The sequence below is a fragment of the Solanum verrucosum genome, unplaced genomic scaffold (genome assembly GCF_900185275.1).
Source record: "Solanum verrucosum unplaced genomic scaffold, falcon-dt-bn FXZP01000235.1, whole genome shotgun sequence".
NCBI lineage: Eukaryota > Viridiplantae > Streptophyta > Magnoliopsida > Solanales > Solanaceae > Solanum > Solanum verrucosum.
Genome location: NW_026019948.1, coordinates 254,524 through 269,168, shown reverse-complemented (window position 1 = coordinate 269,168; position 14,645 = coordinate 254,524). Strand labels below are relative to the sequence as shown.

The window sequence follows — 14,645 nt, the reverse complement described above, 5'->3', positions numbered from 1 at the left end:
TTTACTGAATGGAAAAAAAGAAGAGATACCAAGGGACCTTTCTTTTATTATAATATATATACTTTTAATTTTATATAATTTTTTTAAAAAAAAATACCAAGTAGAGATCAGATCTGATTATTTTGTTTTATTTTGCGGGGAACTGCACCATCACATGGGACCAAAATGCTAAAATGAACATACATTTGATTTGACTTTAAAGGACATTTTTATGTATTCTAACTTTTGAATGCATATAAGTGAATATTAAAATTTATGTAATATTGAACAAAAAGATATATGTGTCTTATCTTATAATACACATAGAATGCTAGGTAGTACATCAATTGTCTCATAAAACGCCACATAGAACGTGTATATTTATTTGTGCAAAAGATAGTTTAAGTATTTACAAGTATACACTCAAAATTGAAGGGGAGTAAATGTTAGTTGACTTTTGCCTAAGAGTCCATGTTGGATAAAAAAGAGACAAGCGGTCTCTTAAAGTTAAGTTAAATCTAAATTCATCTCTTTAGAACTTCGTTTTTAACTAATACCCATTTTCATTAAATACTTTAATAATTATAATAAACTTTCTTGAAGTAATTAATGTAAAAGAGAACCATAGTTATATTTTTAGTATAATTTTTCGACAATGTGTAAACTCAGATAGCCATTAATAGTTATTATACATGACTACATCGTTAGCCAACACTAATTTTTTTTATCATTATCCACAATTACTATTCCTTGTCGTCGTCATCACCCAATCATCACATATTTTAATTATTTCTATTTGTCACGATCCGAGTCTACACCCTGGACGTGGCCGGCTCTCAAGAACCATTGTTGATCCCCAAGCGAACCTTCACCCTAGCTGACTACAAGCAGAAGATTGCCACGAAAGGGGTATTTTGCACCGAGATATTAAGGGATCTACTTTGTTGATTGACAAACATGGAATACTAAAATTATTGTTTTTTTATTTGCGAACTACTTCAATCCAGAAAAAGAGCATCCTCTTTCAAGTTGAGTTGTCACACTTTGGTAAATAGCTCCATAAAATTCTACAGATTATGAAATATGTATTGATCTTTGGAGTGCAGGCTTCCTCATGGTTGAAATGTTTACGGGCAGCCTATTCTGCCTGGTCTACGATACCAGCCGAACTTTCAAAAAAGTTAAAGTGATTTTTTATAGGTGAAAGTTAATTAGGTAGATCATCCAGAAGTCAATATCTATCAATATCTCATCAACTATAATTGATTCAGATTCTTCCAAGGGTTGTTTATGATATAATAATTGTTAAAAATGCTCTAGGTGGAGCATCTACACAAAATATTGAAGCTCTATTGTCTCTAATATACTTAGAGAGGATTATCGGAGGAAAATGAACTTTCAACTTCCTTTACTCTGCTATATATATACCTATATGTATAAAAGGAGGAGGTTTTAAGGCACTTCCCTGTATCTTCTTGGGGGATTCTAAACGTTCTTCGTTATCTGATTTCTTTCCATTTTTCTTTTTCTCTTTTCTGTTGCCTTTGATTCTTTTATTTGGAACTGAAGTGGTAGTGATTGATCTATCAATAGTCATTTCACGTGAATAAGTCAATAAGGACTATAATCTTTAATTGGAGTGTCATTATGTTTCTTTCACTTCTGCAGATATAGTTCAGCTATACTTGCAAATGCAATGTCTCAGAGGTACTATCTGTTACTTATTTATGGAACAACTTTTTGGAAGGTTACCTATCCTATAACTCCATATATATAGAAGCTTTTTTTGCTTCACCAAGGATCTGATCTCCATGAAGAAGTAGTTTGTTAGAGTATCGGGTCAAGTAGTTCGATTGAAACAAAGGTTCATTTCATTGGATCTTCATTTGCCTACAAACTTATTTGTCAATGTGTTTTATTCTCATTTGCCTATAACATTACTGAGCATCCTTTACTGAATTTTAAGAAAATATTAAATGAGAAGAATGACGTCTACGCTTTCGGCACTACTCCTAAAAGAACTGATAGATATTTAAAGATTATGCATTACTTCAATGAAAAATATTAATATCTATAGATATGACAAGAACGCCGTGTATCTACTTCTTTTTTAGCAAATCACGTGTATGTCATCTTATACGCCAAGCCATGCCATTTGAGTCTTCATACTGCTAAAAAGAAATAAAAAATCACCAAACAAATTGTCATCTTTTCTCTTCAGGTGAGTTCTCTTCTTTACTTTTTTTTCATTCTCTTCTTCTAACCTAATCTCCTTCAGTGAAAGATCTTTCACAAGGTTGGTGCGTGGATCGAGATTTTTCAGTGCTCTTACTTCAGATAGCTAGGTGGCTAACATGTCTTTCATCATTCCCGCACAGTGTTCTTACTTAAAATAACTAAGTAGTCATCTACAATGTCAGCTGCAAGAAGCCATAGGCACTATTTGTGACCTATTTGCGGACCAACTTTTAGGAATGTTACCTATCCCTGCTCCATATATAAAAAATATCTCTATTGAGATATGTGTAATAGTTGAATTGATCTATCTGATAAGTACCTTGACAAGAATTATTTACTCCATTGTCATTGATGTTATTTTCTCCTTATTTATTTATCCTCGAATTACAACACAAGCAAATCACTGTTGGGCCCGTGCTCAGCACGGGCCTTACCCTTCTAGTATAATAGAAACATTACTTCTTAAGCACCTAAAAAATAAAGAATAATCAATCTATATAGCTCAAAATCCATTAATCTCCATATTTGGATGATTTCATTTCATCCTATATACAAGAGTCAAGAAAAATAATAACAAATTATTAGTCCTAAAATGATTCTCCATTTTTATGGTTATAAAGAGAATCATAATGATAACAAACCAAAATAATTTATCCAAAAGAAACAAAAATATGCTTTGACATATTAGCTTTACTTGCTAATTAAAAGTAGTATATGAAATCATATTTGGAAAAGATAATGCACCTCAAAGCTTAAAAAAATTGTGACATGTCTTCCACTAATTCTCTAACCGAAGATGACTACAAAATAACACAATTTTAGTGTGATTTTATAGTGTTAATATAACCTTCTTCATTATATAATTAGAGGTTATAAATATGAAAGGATTGAGAGGTTATGAATATAAAAGGTTTGGGAGTTATGAATATTATTAGTACAAATTTAAGAATAGAATTTATATAATTGAAGAGGTATAAGTTGAGAAGATAATTTTGCAAGAAAAAAATAATTGAAAAAAATAAGAAAAAATGTCAAGAAAAAAAGAAAAAAAAATATGAATGGAGGCCATAGAGAGGTGTTAGATCACCTTCTCTATGTTCCTCCTTTATATAGACAGAGATATTATTGATAGTCATTTTACTAATAAATAATAACAGTTGTCTATATATTATAAATAAATGATAAGGAACCAATCAACAAAGGGACAAAATTATAATAAAGTTTATATGTCCATTATTTGATTGATAGTCATTTTACTAATAAATAATAACAGTTGTCTATATATTATTAATGATAAGGAAGCAATCAACAAAGGGACAAAAAGAGTTAGCAAGGCAAAGGAGAAAAAAAAAATGGCAGAATTCATAGAGTCAAAGTTGGAAATAGTGATGTTCCCATGGCTTGCTTTTGGTCACTTAATCCCATACATGAATCTGTCAAATGAACTTGCAAAAAGAGGTCACAAAATCTCATTCTTGTTGCCCAAAAATGCAGAAATTAGACTTCAAAAACTCAATCTTCATCCAAATCTCATCAAATTGCATAAACTGACAATACCTCATGTTGATGGCCTTCCATATGGAGCAGAGACTACAGCTGATGTTCATAGATCCTTGGAGAGTCTATTAGCAACAGCTTTTGATGAATTGTATGATGAAATCAAGTCTTTTCTTCAAAATCTAAAACCCCATTTCATTTTCTTTGATTTTGCTTACTGGATTCCTGATTTAGCAAAAGAAATTGGGGGTATCAAGACTCTGTTTTTCCTACTTGTTTCCCCTGCTGCAGCGTGTAAACAAACGGATAAGGCTACTTTTATGACATCAACTGCTGCTGAGCTAGTAAAGCCACCTCCAGGTCAGCCCGTGTTACTTTTATAAATAAATGTTTGTGATTATAAATTTTTCAAATGGTATCTATCTCCCTCCAGGTTACCCTTCTACTACTGTGGTGTTGCGTGAAAGTGAAGCTAAGTTGTTATCATTTTTATATCATGAATATGGCAAGGGGGTGACGTTTCAAGAACGAATGAAGGGATTTTCACTATGTGATGCAATAGCTGTGAAAACATGTAGAGAGATTGAAGGAATCTTTTGTGACTACCTAGCAACACTACTTGAAAAGCCAGTCCTTTACACTGGACCTGTAATTCCCGAGCCCAAAAAGGAGCAACATGAATTATCAAATTGGCTCGAGAAATTCGAACCAGGATCAGTAGTGTTCTGTGCATTTGGGAGCCAAATGATTCTTGAAAAGAAACAGTTTCAACAACTTGTTTTAGGCTTTGAACTGACTGAGTTACCATTTCTTTTAGTTGTTAAGCCACCTGAAGGGACAAATTCAGTAGAAGAAGCCTTGCCAGAGGGATTCAAACAAAGGGTTCAAGAAAAGGGACTGATTCTTGATTGTTGGGTGCCACAATTGGAGATTTTAAGACACAAATCAGTTGGTTGTTTTGTCACTCACTGTGGTTATGGGTCGATGTGGGAGGCTTTGGTGCTGTGTGATTGTCAATTGGTACTTTTGCCAAGGCCTATTGATCACATTTTTACTGCTAGGCTTATGGAACAACACCTTAAGGTTGGTGTAGAAGTGGAGAAGGATGAAAATGATTTGTTTACAAAGGAGAATTTGTGCAAGGCTGTGAAATGTGTGATGGATAAAGATAGCCAAATCGGTTGTTTAGTAAAAGAGAATCATAGGAAATGGAAGGAACTTCTTTCGAGTCCTGGATTCATGAGTAACTACATTGATAACTTCATTCAGGACTTGCATGGACTTCTAGTTGAAAAGACCTAGATGAAGTTACGAGAAGTGGATCGACTGTTGAAGTTACGGGGTTGGCAGAATCTAGTGTATTCATGTTAAGAAATTTACTTTATATGTATGAATAATCTACCCCTAACCAATTGTTGTCCTATTTTGAAATTCATAACCCATAAACTTAAAATGTATATAATGATGTTACTTGCATTTATCAGATGTTTTATGTGGTGTTTAGGAGTCGTACACATTTCCTTCAAATTTAGAACCCTTTTTTGTTAACATTTATAGACTTCTGAATATTCAAATTACTTCTATCGTATGAAAAATGGCTCATAAATATTTTTTATTCATCTTTTGTGCTAAATATATCTTATTTATCGTATGAAAAATGGCTCATAAATATATGTTTTATGTGCTACTGCCTATGCTAGAGCTTAGAGGTTAGGTAGAAGTTATTGATTGTTGGCTCTTGGCTGCTGCCTGCTACTACATTCAATTCGAACATTTTGCTAATTTTGTTCTCATTTAAATGCATTTGCACTGAAATAATCGTATAAGAAACATCCAACTGAATTAGTTTGATTTGGTGTTTGGTGTACATCTTTTCAAAATCAATAAAAAAAAAGAATGAAATGCCCACTCCTATTTTGTTGAATGAGTCCTTAAACGCAAGCTGATTAGATGTGTGGAATAGAGGACTCGTACGTATCTACTAGTGCGGCTGGCTACCATTAAGAGATTAAACTTTCAGATAAGACTAAATGGCTATCAACTTCTCATCAATTTAATCAGCTCTGACTGTAGCTATATGAGGTCGTTTGGTATGCAGAATTAAAATTATATGCTTTGAATATAGCTACTAAATGAGCTCTAAATGTTGCTATATGAGGTCGTTTGGTACGCCAAATTAAAATTATACTATATTTGGGTAGAAGTTATAAATTTATCTCAACCTCCTGAGGTAAATTGAATAAACTAAAACATAGGTAGCAATTCATCAGAGGCAAAAAAGAAGAAAAAAAGGTGTCAAAGCTTGAAATAGTGATGTTCCCATGGTTTGCTTTTGGACACATGATTCCATATATGAATCTATCAAATGAACTTGCAAAAAGAGGTCACAAAATCTCATTCTTGTTTCCCAAAAATGCAAAAATTAGACTTCAAAAACTCAATCTTTACCCAAATCTCATCGCATTTTACAAACTGACAATACCTCATGTTGATGGCCTTCCATATGGAGCAGAGACTACAGCTGATGTTCCTACTTCATTGGAGAGTCTATTAGCAACAGCTTTTGATGAATTGTATGATGAAATCAAATCTTTTCTTCAAAATCTAAAACCCCATTTCGTTTTCTTTGACATTGCTTATTGGATTCCTGATTTAGCACGAGAAATTGGGGGTATCAAGACTCTGTTTTACACTGTTTTTAGCCCTGCTGCAGCATCTATACCATTTGTTAAGTCACCAGATAAGACTACTTTTATGGCATCAACCGCAGCTGAGCTAGTAAAGCCACCACCAGATTACCCTTCTACTACTGTGGTGTTGCGCGAAAGTGAAGCTAAGTTGTTATCATTTCTAATTCATGAATATGGAAAGGGGGTGACATTTTACGAAGTGTGAAGAAGGGAATGACAGGATGCGATGCAATAGGTATGAGAACATGTAGAGAAATTGAAGGAACCTTTTGTGACTACATAGCAACACATTCTGAAAAACTAGTCCTTTACACAGGACCTGTTCTTTTCGAGCCAGGATCAGTAGTGTTCTGTGAATTTGGCAGCCAAATGATTCTTGAAAAGAAACAGTTTCAACAACTTGTTTTAGGCTTTGAACTGACTGAATTACCATTTCTTTTAGTTGTTAAGCCACCTCAAGAGACAAATTCAGTAGAAGAAGCCTTACCAGAGGGATTCAAAGAAAGGGTTCAAGAAAAGGGACTGATTCTTGATTGTTGGGTGCCACAATTAGAGATTTTAACTCACAAATCAGTTGGTTGTTTTGTGACTCACTGTGGTTATGGATCGATGTGGGAGTCTTTGGCGCTGTGTGATTGTCAATTGGTACTTTTGCCAAGACCTTTTGAACACACTTTAATTGCTAGGCTTATGGAACAACAACGTAAGGTTGGCGTAGAAATGGAGAAAGATGAAAACGATTTGTTTACAAAAGAGAATTTGTGCAAGGTTGTGAAATGTGTGATGGATAAAGATAACCAAATTGGTTGTATTGTGAAAGAAAATCATAGGAAATGGAAGGTCACTGGAAAAATAAATGTGTCATGGATAAAGATAACCAATTGTTATCGTTTTTTGAAATTCAGAATCCATAAATTTAAAATCTTACATTTGCATAAATATATTGCACTAATATTGTCATAATGATCATCTAATGTTGATTTTTTTTTATTAAAAGTTCAGTTTAGTCTTTAAGTATATCAGAATTTTAAGTTTTATTGTATCTTGGATTTGTCAGATATTTTAAGGTAGTATTTAGGAGTTATACACCTTTCTTATAGGTCCAAGACATAATTTACAGAAAAAAATCTTAAATGTATAGATACAAAATTTGTATATACTTATCTTGTTTGTATATTGATAAGCAAATTATACAAACAAAATATTCATACCAAACAAAACTATAGTTATGAAATGTAATTAAATATACTATAGCTATGGAAGTTTATTAAGTTTAATCTCTTTACTATTTATGAAATTCTCTTCTAATTATATGCTGCAAAAATCATCCACGTAGGCCCAAAAAAAGCTATAAAATTCTTTTACTTTTCTGTTTTTCTAAACTTCCACTTTTGATTAAGTTTAGCGTGAAGCACAAGTGTTCAAATATACTGTAATAATAAGATCTTCAAAATTCGAAAAGCATCTAATTAAACAAACAAAAAGATAATAATTATAAGATATTTACAACAGTTTGGGTGATTACTTTTTTACTTGAACAAACAATAATAATGCTTTATAATCATTTAGTGCTTTATAATCACTTAATAATTACAATGGATAAAGATTCTTCAATCAAATGGATCGATCGAGTAGTCAATTAATTCACCTATAAAGCAAGCATTAAAACTGACTGACTAGTTTGTAAATGAAATGAAAATAGTTGAGTGACTTTATTGCGTTAAAGCAAATGTTTCCCTCGAATTTTAGCAATTTATTTTTCAAAAACTTTATTTAAAAATTTATTAGAAATATTGCTTGAATTGGTTGAGTGACTTTTGAGATGAAATAACAATAGTTAAGTGACTATCTGGGATAATTAATCATCATTAATTGAGTGACGACTTTTCACTTTTGTGTTACAAAATAAAATTAAGTAACTTTCTGGGATAAAAACTACTTGCGCACTACTAGTTGAAGAAAGGGATAAATTCTTCAATATTTTTCCAAATAAAATTATATTCGAAAGAATAGAAAATGACTCCTCATGAAAGTCTCTAAGCTAACTCTTATATATATGAAAACACCCCTTGTTGAAAATTCATCCACCAATACATACATAAAAAATTTTAAAAAAATGCCTTGGCTCATTCTAAATCATAGAAAAGTTAGTTATCCATTAAGTGAAGAGCAAGTGAAAGGTATGCTCAAGAAATATGATAAAAATAAAGATGGTAAACTTAACAAACACGAATTGATATTAGCTTTTAAAGAGATGGGGTTACATTTTTGTCGTTGGAAAGCTGGGAAAGCCCTTCGTTTGGCGGATAATAATTGTGATGGATATATTAATGAAGATGAAATGAGCGAGTTCGTCCACTATGCTTCGAGATGGGGCTTTAAAATTTCTTAACAGGTATCGAATACCAGGTGGGAAACGTTGAAAAAAATATAGGCAGGGTTTTATATATGTTTTTTTGTGTTGCTGTGTCTTTTTTTTTTTTTTTTTTTTTGAGAACCAAAGATATCTTGTAATATTTGGGGAAAAAATGGGTCATTTGGGTGTTGTAATGTATATGTATTGTTGCTATGTAATTGACATGTTGGACACGTATTATTGTCGATGTTCAATGTTTTAATTTCCATGTAATTGTATAATTTTGTTCTAGAAGCTAACCAAATTAATTTTTATTTATGGGTAGCAGTGAGATTACTCATATTTTTTTTCTGTTCGTGCTTAGGGCAATTGAAGCAGATTAATTATCCATAATTAATGAAATTGACAATATTTTGAAAAATTAAACAAGTAATCTTAACTTTTAGAATATAGTATTAAATTATACTGAATATATATATAATTTATTTATAGTGAATGTAACAGAGAGACGTATTCAGGATTTTGAAATGATGAGTGCATTATTACAAAAAGGTTGATCTAAGATATAAATTTGATTGATTGGACATTTAGGTTCTTATTACTGAAAATCATTAAAATTAATATTATAGGTCCAAAACTAATTAAAATGTCAAAAGTGTTACCAATAACTATTTAGGAGGTGTTATCTAATTTTACAAAGAAAAATACAACAAGATAAATATAAAATTCAAATTTCTAACCTCACATAGAGAGGTGCACCCAGACATCATCGCATTATATGATACTCCGAGTATGGATTCACACATATATTTCAATATTTTTCAAAAATATAACACTATTATATATGATCTCGGGAGGGGAGCATGGGTTCACGTGAACCCGGTGACCCCTCCTTGGATACGCCTCTGATGTAACACATATAACTCTATGATTATATCATGGACTGCTTCACCCTTAATTAAAGATCTCAATACTAGGTATAGAGAAAATTATGTTGGAATGATCTAAATTTAGTGAGGGTTATAAAACGGACTCTCAACAGCACATGGGAAACCCCCCAAAAAAAAACTCTATTATTATAATCATATATGATTTTATTTTATTCCAACCTATATCTGTGGAGCAGGCAAGTGCAGAATCTTTTTGGCGCAAAGTAAAGGTGTACAAATATATATTTAAGTGGTTCCATATATTGTTATTTTCTTAGACCATAGTTTATTAACAACATATCTAACTGATATTTAATAATAAATCATCAGCCGAAATTTATGTAATCCTCCAATTTAGTAGGATTAAGATAAAAACTTTCATGATGCCCAGTTTTTGACAAGTTATTACTAATTACTTTGCCTTTTACAATAGGGATAAGCGTCTGAAAAATATCTCAACTTTGGTCGGATTTGCTGTTGCGATACTAAACTTTCATGAGGACCTATTACCTCTCTAGACTATTTAATACCATATTTTTTACCCCCTAAACTATTTAATAGTGTATTTTAAAGGTATATATGTGCCCACGTGGACACATTACTATTTATAATTTTGCATTACTTTTTATGTCCATGTGGGCAAATATTTAGGTTTAAAATACGGAATTAAATAGTCTAGGGAGGTAATAGGTCCTCATGAAAGTTTAGTATCGCAACAGCAAATCCGACCAAAGTTGGGGTATTTTTCAAACCCTTATCCCTTTACAATACGTTTTACTATTTTTTTTAATGAAGTTGCTATTAGTCAGTTAATGTAAATATGTTTTATTTTTAAATATAAAAAATATGTTTATTGTATAACAGGTGCTCGTAATTTGTCTGTCTTGTAATGTTGTATATCACATACACATAAAAAAAAAATATTAGAAAAACAGATAATTATATATATATATATTTGCAAAAACTATGCTTTAAGTCTAAGTCTTAGTAGTGAGAATATCACATTATGTACAAATATTTAGAGACTTTTTTGACAAAAAATATTTGGGTGAGTTTTTTTTTATAGCTAATTACTAATTTTGGCGATATTTTTTATTTATTATCATCTATAAAAATCAATTACAATATATTATAAAGGGAAAAATGAATTATGCATATAATATAAATGTATATATTTAAGTATTTTAAAATGTATTATATTTATTTAGTAAGAAATTAATACAATGCATTGTAATCTTTAGTGCTTTGAGTTCTACATATATAAAATTACTCGAAGTAAAGTATGATTTAATAATCAAACAACGAAGAAGTGTTCAAAAAAGATTCTTAAATAGCAATTTCAATCAAATGGATTCATCGAGTTGTCAATTCATTCATTAGAAAACTCTAAAGTAATGTCTTTAATTTAATTTGGTAGAACTTATCGATATTTTCCACATAAAAGATTTCAAGAAATATCTAGTAACGTAACTCAACATTTGGTGCATTGTAGTTTAATTTATTAATAATCAATTAAATTGTGCTTTTGGACAAGCTAGAAATTATTCTATACTCTAATATAGTTAATTTCAATTATTACATATTACATTCCTTCCGAATCTTGAACACTAGAAATGATACACCAAAGATATTATGGCCCATTTATTTTATTTTTTGAATCCCAGGAAATCTGCATCCACTATATAACCTTTGCACCGTCTCTACCCTTGGGGTGAGCATTTTGTGTGCATTGTAAACACCTAACTGTGTAATATCCTGCAAATCACATAGAGATATAAACTGCAATAGGCAAGTCCTATGCGACATGCTAGACTTAGAAAACATTGAGGGGATCGATTTTGAATCATCCATATGGATGACCATCCTCCAAACCAACTAAGTCATCCAAAGGATATATTATGAACCATTTGATTGTATATAATTAGGATGAATTTGAATATTAAAATGTCATATTTTGTACAAATTCTTGAAATGAAGCATTTTAATGATATATTAAGACTTTGCTATAAGTATTAATCATTTAGATTTATGCTAATCCATTTAATGGTTACGTTATAGAATTTTTAAAAATACACTTATAATTGAGATATACTATATGAATACCTAAAATTACCTTAGAAAACATACTTAGTCACTATTGATTTCACCCCACCCCCCACCCCCCCACCCCCGCCACCCCCTTTTAAAGAAAATCATTCATAGCGTAAACTATAGTTATTTCATATTCTTACTTCCACTTTTGATCAAGTCACAAGTGTTCAAAGATACCGAAAGATCTTTTTTTAAAATTTAAAATAACCATAAAAAACAAGAAAATAAAAAAAGAATTAATATTAGAAATTTAAGACTTTTGCCTAAGAGTCCACGTGGATAAAAAAGAGACAAGTGGTCTTCTATTATAGACTTAACAATCTTCCTCTTTCATGAATTAGCTCTTAAAGTTGGGTTAAATCTAAAATTCATCTCTTTAGAACTTCATTTTTAACTGATACCCATTTTCATTAAATACTTTAACAATTATAATAAACTTTCTTGAAATAATTAAGGTAAAAGAGAACCATAGATAATGTGTTAAAAGATTAACATAAATCATTTGGCAAGATATATATTGTTCTACTTTCTGTTGTATATTCTTAAACCTTTGGTATATATTTATAGTGCTTGCCTGTCTTATCATCTTCCATATATGTTCTTATATCCATTTATAAATAAATTAATCTATGATTACCCAAATGAATCTTGAATATATATAATATATAAGGGGAACTTATTCTTTGCTTCATATAAAAAAAAAAGCTAAAAGTAATGTGCTACGTATTATAATATATGGAATATAAATTTTGAATCCAAAAATTAAATCAAATAAGCTTTAATAGAATTTCGAACTTGAATATATTATATTCAAATTCTGAATTCACATATGAGTCAAATTGCAACGATGAGATATTGAATATGGAGATCGGGATAGAGCTGGTAATTTGGTTTCTCTCCACGCCTAACTCCATCAAATTAACAAGATTTCCAATTTCTCGTGGAATTATCCCTGCATTTAATGTGTAATAAAAAAAGATCTAAGGTAATTAGATACAATAGTACTAGCATTCATCATATCATATCATATATAATATATATATATATATATATATATATATATATATATATATATATATATATATATGTCATATCATATCATATCTATCTATACTACCTTAAAAGCATGAACTCCCTAACTTGAATGTTAAATTACTATAATACCCCCAACTTAAAACACACAATTAAGTATATAATCTATATTTTATAATATATTTATTTAATTGTTTTTAACTATATTAAAAGCTGACACCTTTTCACATTGATGGATAGTGACTTTTCTGAATGGTTGTGACTTTTTAATACAGTCATGACTTTTTCGATGAGTTATGACATTTTTGAAAAGTTGTGATTTTTTTGAAGGTTGTGACTTATCTGATAAGGCACGATAAACACATTTTCATACTATAATTGTAATGACCCGAAAGGTCATTTTGGTAATTTTTCGTGGAAATGACTATTTTTCCCTTTCGGTAGTTGCCCCGAGTCCCATGTTTTGTGGTTGTAAAGTTGGTTTAAGGAAAAGTTGGTAAAAAGTTGAGTTTTTGAGAAGTTGAGTTTTTATGAGTTAAAGTTGGTTAAAAAGTGCTTTTTCGAGTCATTTGGAGTTTCGGGACTCGGATCGAATTTCCGTTGATTCCAGCAGTTTTAGAATGTCGAAATGGGTCTGTGCGAAGTTACGGAGTTGAATTTGGAGTTGAAACGAAGAATTGAGGTCCTAAGTTGCTAAAGTTGTGAAATTTTGATAAAGAGTTGACTTTGGTCAACATATGAGGTTCCGAGGCTCATATTGAAATTCCGAGAGTACCGTTGGTTTCGGGAGGCGATTCTAAGTCTAGAATGAGTCTTGGTTGAATTTTTAGACGCTCCGTTTGAGTTTCGAATTTTTTTGGCGTTAAACTAGTTTCTTGGCATCTTATTGAATTTCGGGTCAAGGAGTCCTCGAATTCAAATTCCGACGGTTCCATTGAGTCCGGAACGTCGAATTTAGTGGATGTACATATTTAGTTTGTGTGCACGAGATTCCGAACGAATCTCGAGGGTCCAACGGGGACTTAAACTTTGGTGTTATTGTTGTGTTTCAGCTGCAATAGCAGTCCTTTTTAAGTCAAAAACCAGTAGCCATTTTCCCCCAACTTGAAAATACCCATTTCTCCATTTTTAGACTTTGAGAGCTCGAAAATAGGTGATTTCAAGTGGGTTTTCGCAAGGAATTCATTGGGTAAGTTGTTTCCAACTTAGATCTTTGATTTTCATCGATTATTTATGGATTTTAACATCAAAATTTGAGATCTCAACTGTAAAATTTGGGGGTTTTTGCCTAATCCGAATTTAATAGAAAATTTGAGTTTGTGAACTCATTTCAACTCCTTTTTCGAAACGGTTTTCACGATTGGATTCTAAATTTCTTGGGTAACATTTTTCACTAAAAATTTCCAGATTTCGAGAATATTTTCTGGAACGAGATTTTTTGACCATTTTACCCTTTTTCTCCAAATTTCATGATATTGGTGTTGTTAGATTCGTATTGATTGTGAGATTCCATTTATGAATAGATTGTGGTGATTTGGAGCGTGCTCGGAAGGGTAAAACTCAAATTTGAGTTACTAGTTGAAGTGTTTTGAGGCAAGTGACTTCTAAACTTTGTTAAACTCTTAGACTACACATGACTACTTTCCTAATTGTGTTGGGGAGTAATGGGGATTGAGGATGGGTTTTATTTGTTGATTGAAATTATTGTAAATGAAAGATGGGGAATAAAACGAGCTAAGTGTGTTATATGTGACTTGAATTTGTTGAATAAGTCATGTGATAACCGATATTGAGGGGATAGAAGAGCATGAGTAAGCTATGATTGATACAGAC

General features: G+C 31.3%; 1 protein-coding gene and 1 pseudogene across 1 annotated transcript; both read left to right on the top strand.

Annotated features, from left to right (window-relative positions):
• The first annotated feature begins 3,540 nt into the window (after window positions 1-3,540).
• LOC125811563 (UDP-glycosyltransferase 79B8-like) lies at window positions 3,541-5,115 on the top strand. The gene is made up of 2 exons (XM_049491071.1): window positions 3,541-4,074; window positions 4,148-5,115. The coding sequence occupies exons 1-2, from the start codon at window positions 3,570-3,572 to the stop codon at window positions 5,014-5,016; spliced, it is 1,374 nt and encodes a 457-aa protein (XP_049347028.1). The 5' UTR covers window positions 3,541-3,569; the 3' UTR covers window positions 5,017-5,115.
• Window positions 5,116-5,664: 549 nt separating this feature from the next.
• On the top strand, window positions 5,665-7,470 carry LOC125813590 (UDP-glycosyltransferase 79B6-like; annotated as a pseudogene).
• The last annotated feature ends 7,175 nt before the right edge of the window (window positions 7,471-14,645 follow it).

Excerpts from the sequence above, each read along its gene's own strand:
- LOC125811563 (XM_049491071.1), top strand. The coding sequence starts at position 3,570 with ATGGCAGAATTCATAGAGTCAAAGTTGGAAATAGTGATGTTCCCATGG. Across the intron at positions 4,075-4,147 it reads GCTAGTAAAGCCACCTCCAG|GTTACCCTTCTACTACTGTG; the intron begins GTCAGCCCGTGT and ends ATCTCCCTCCAG.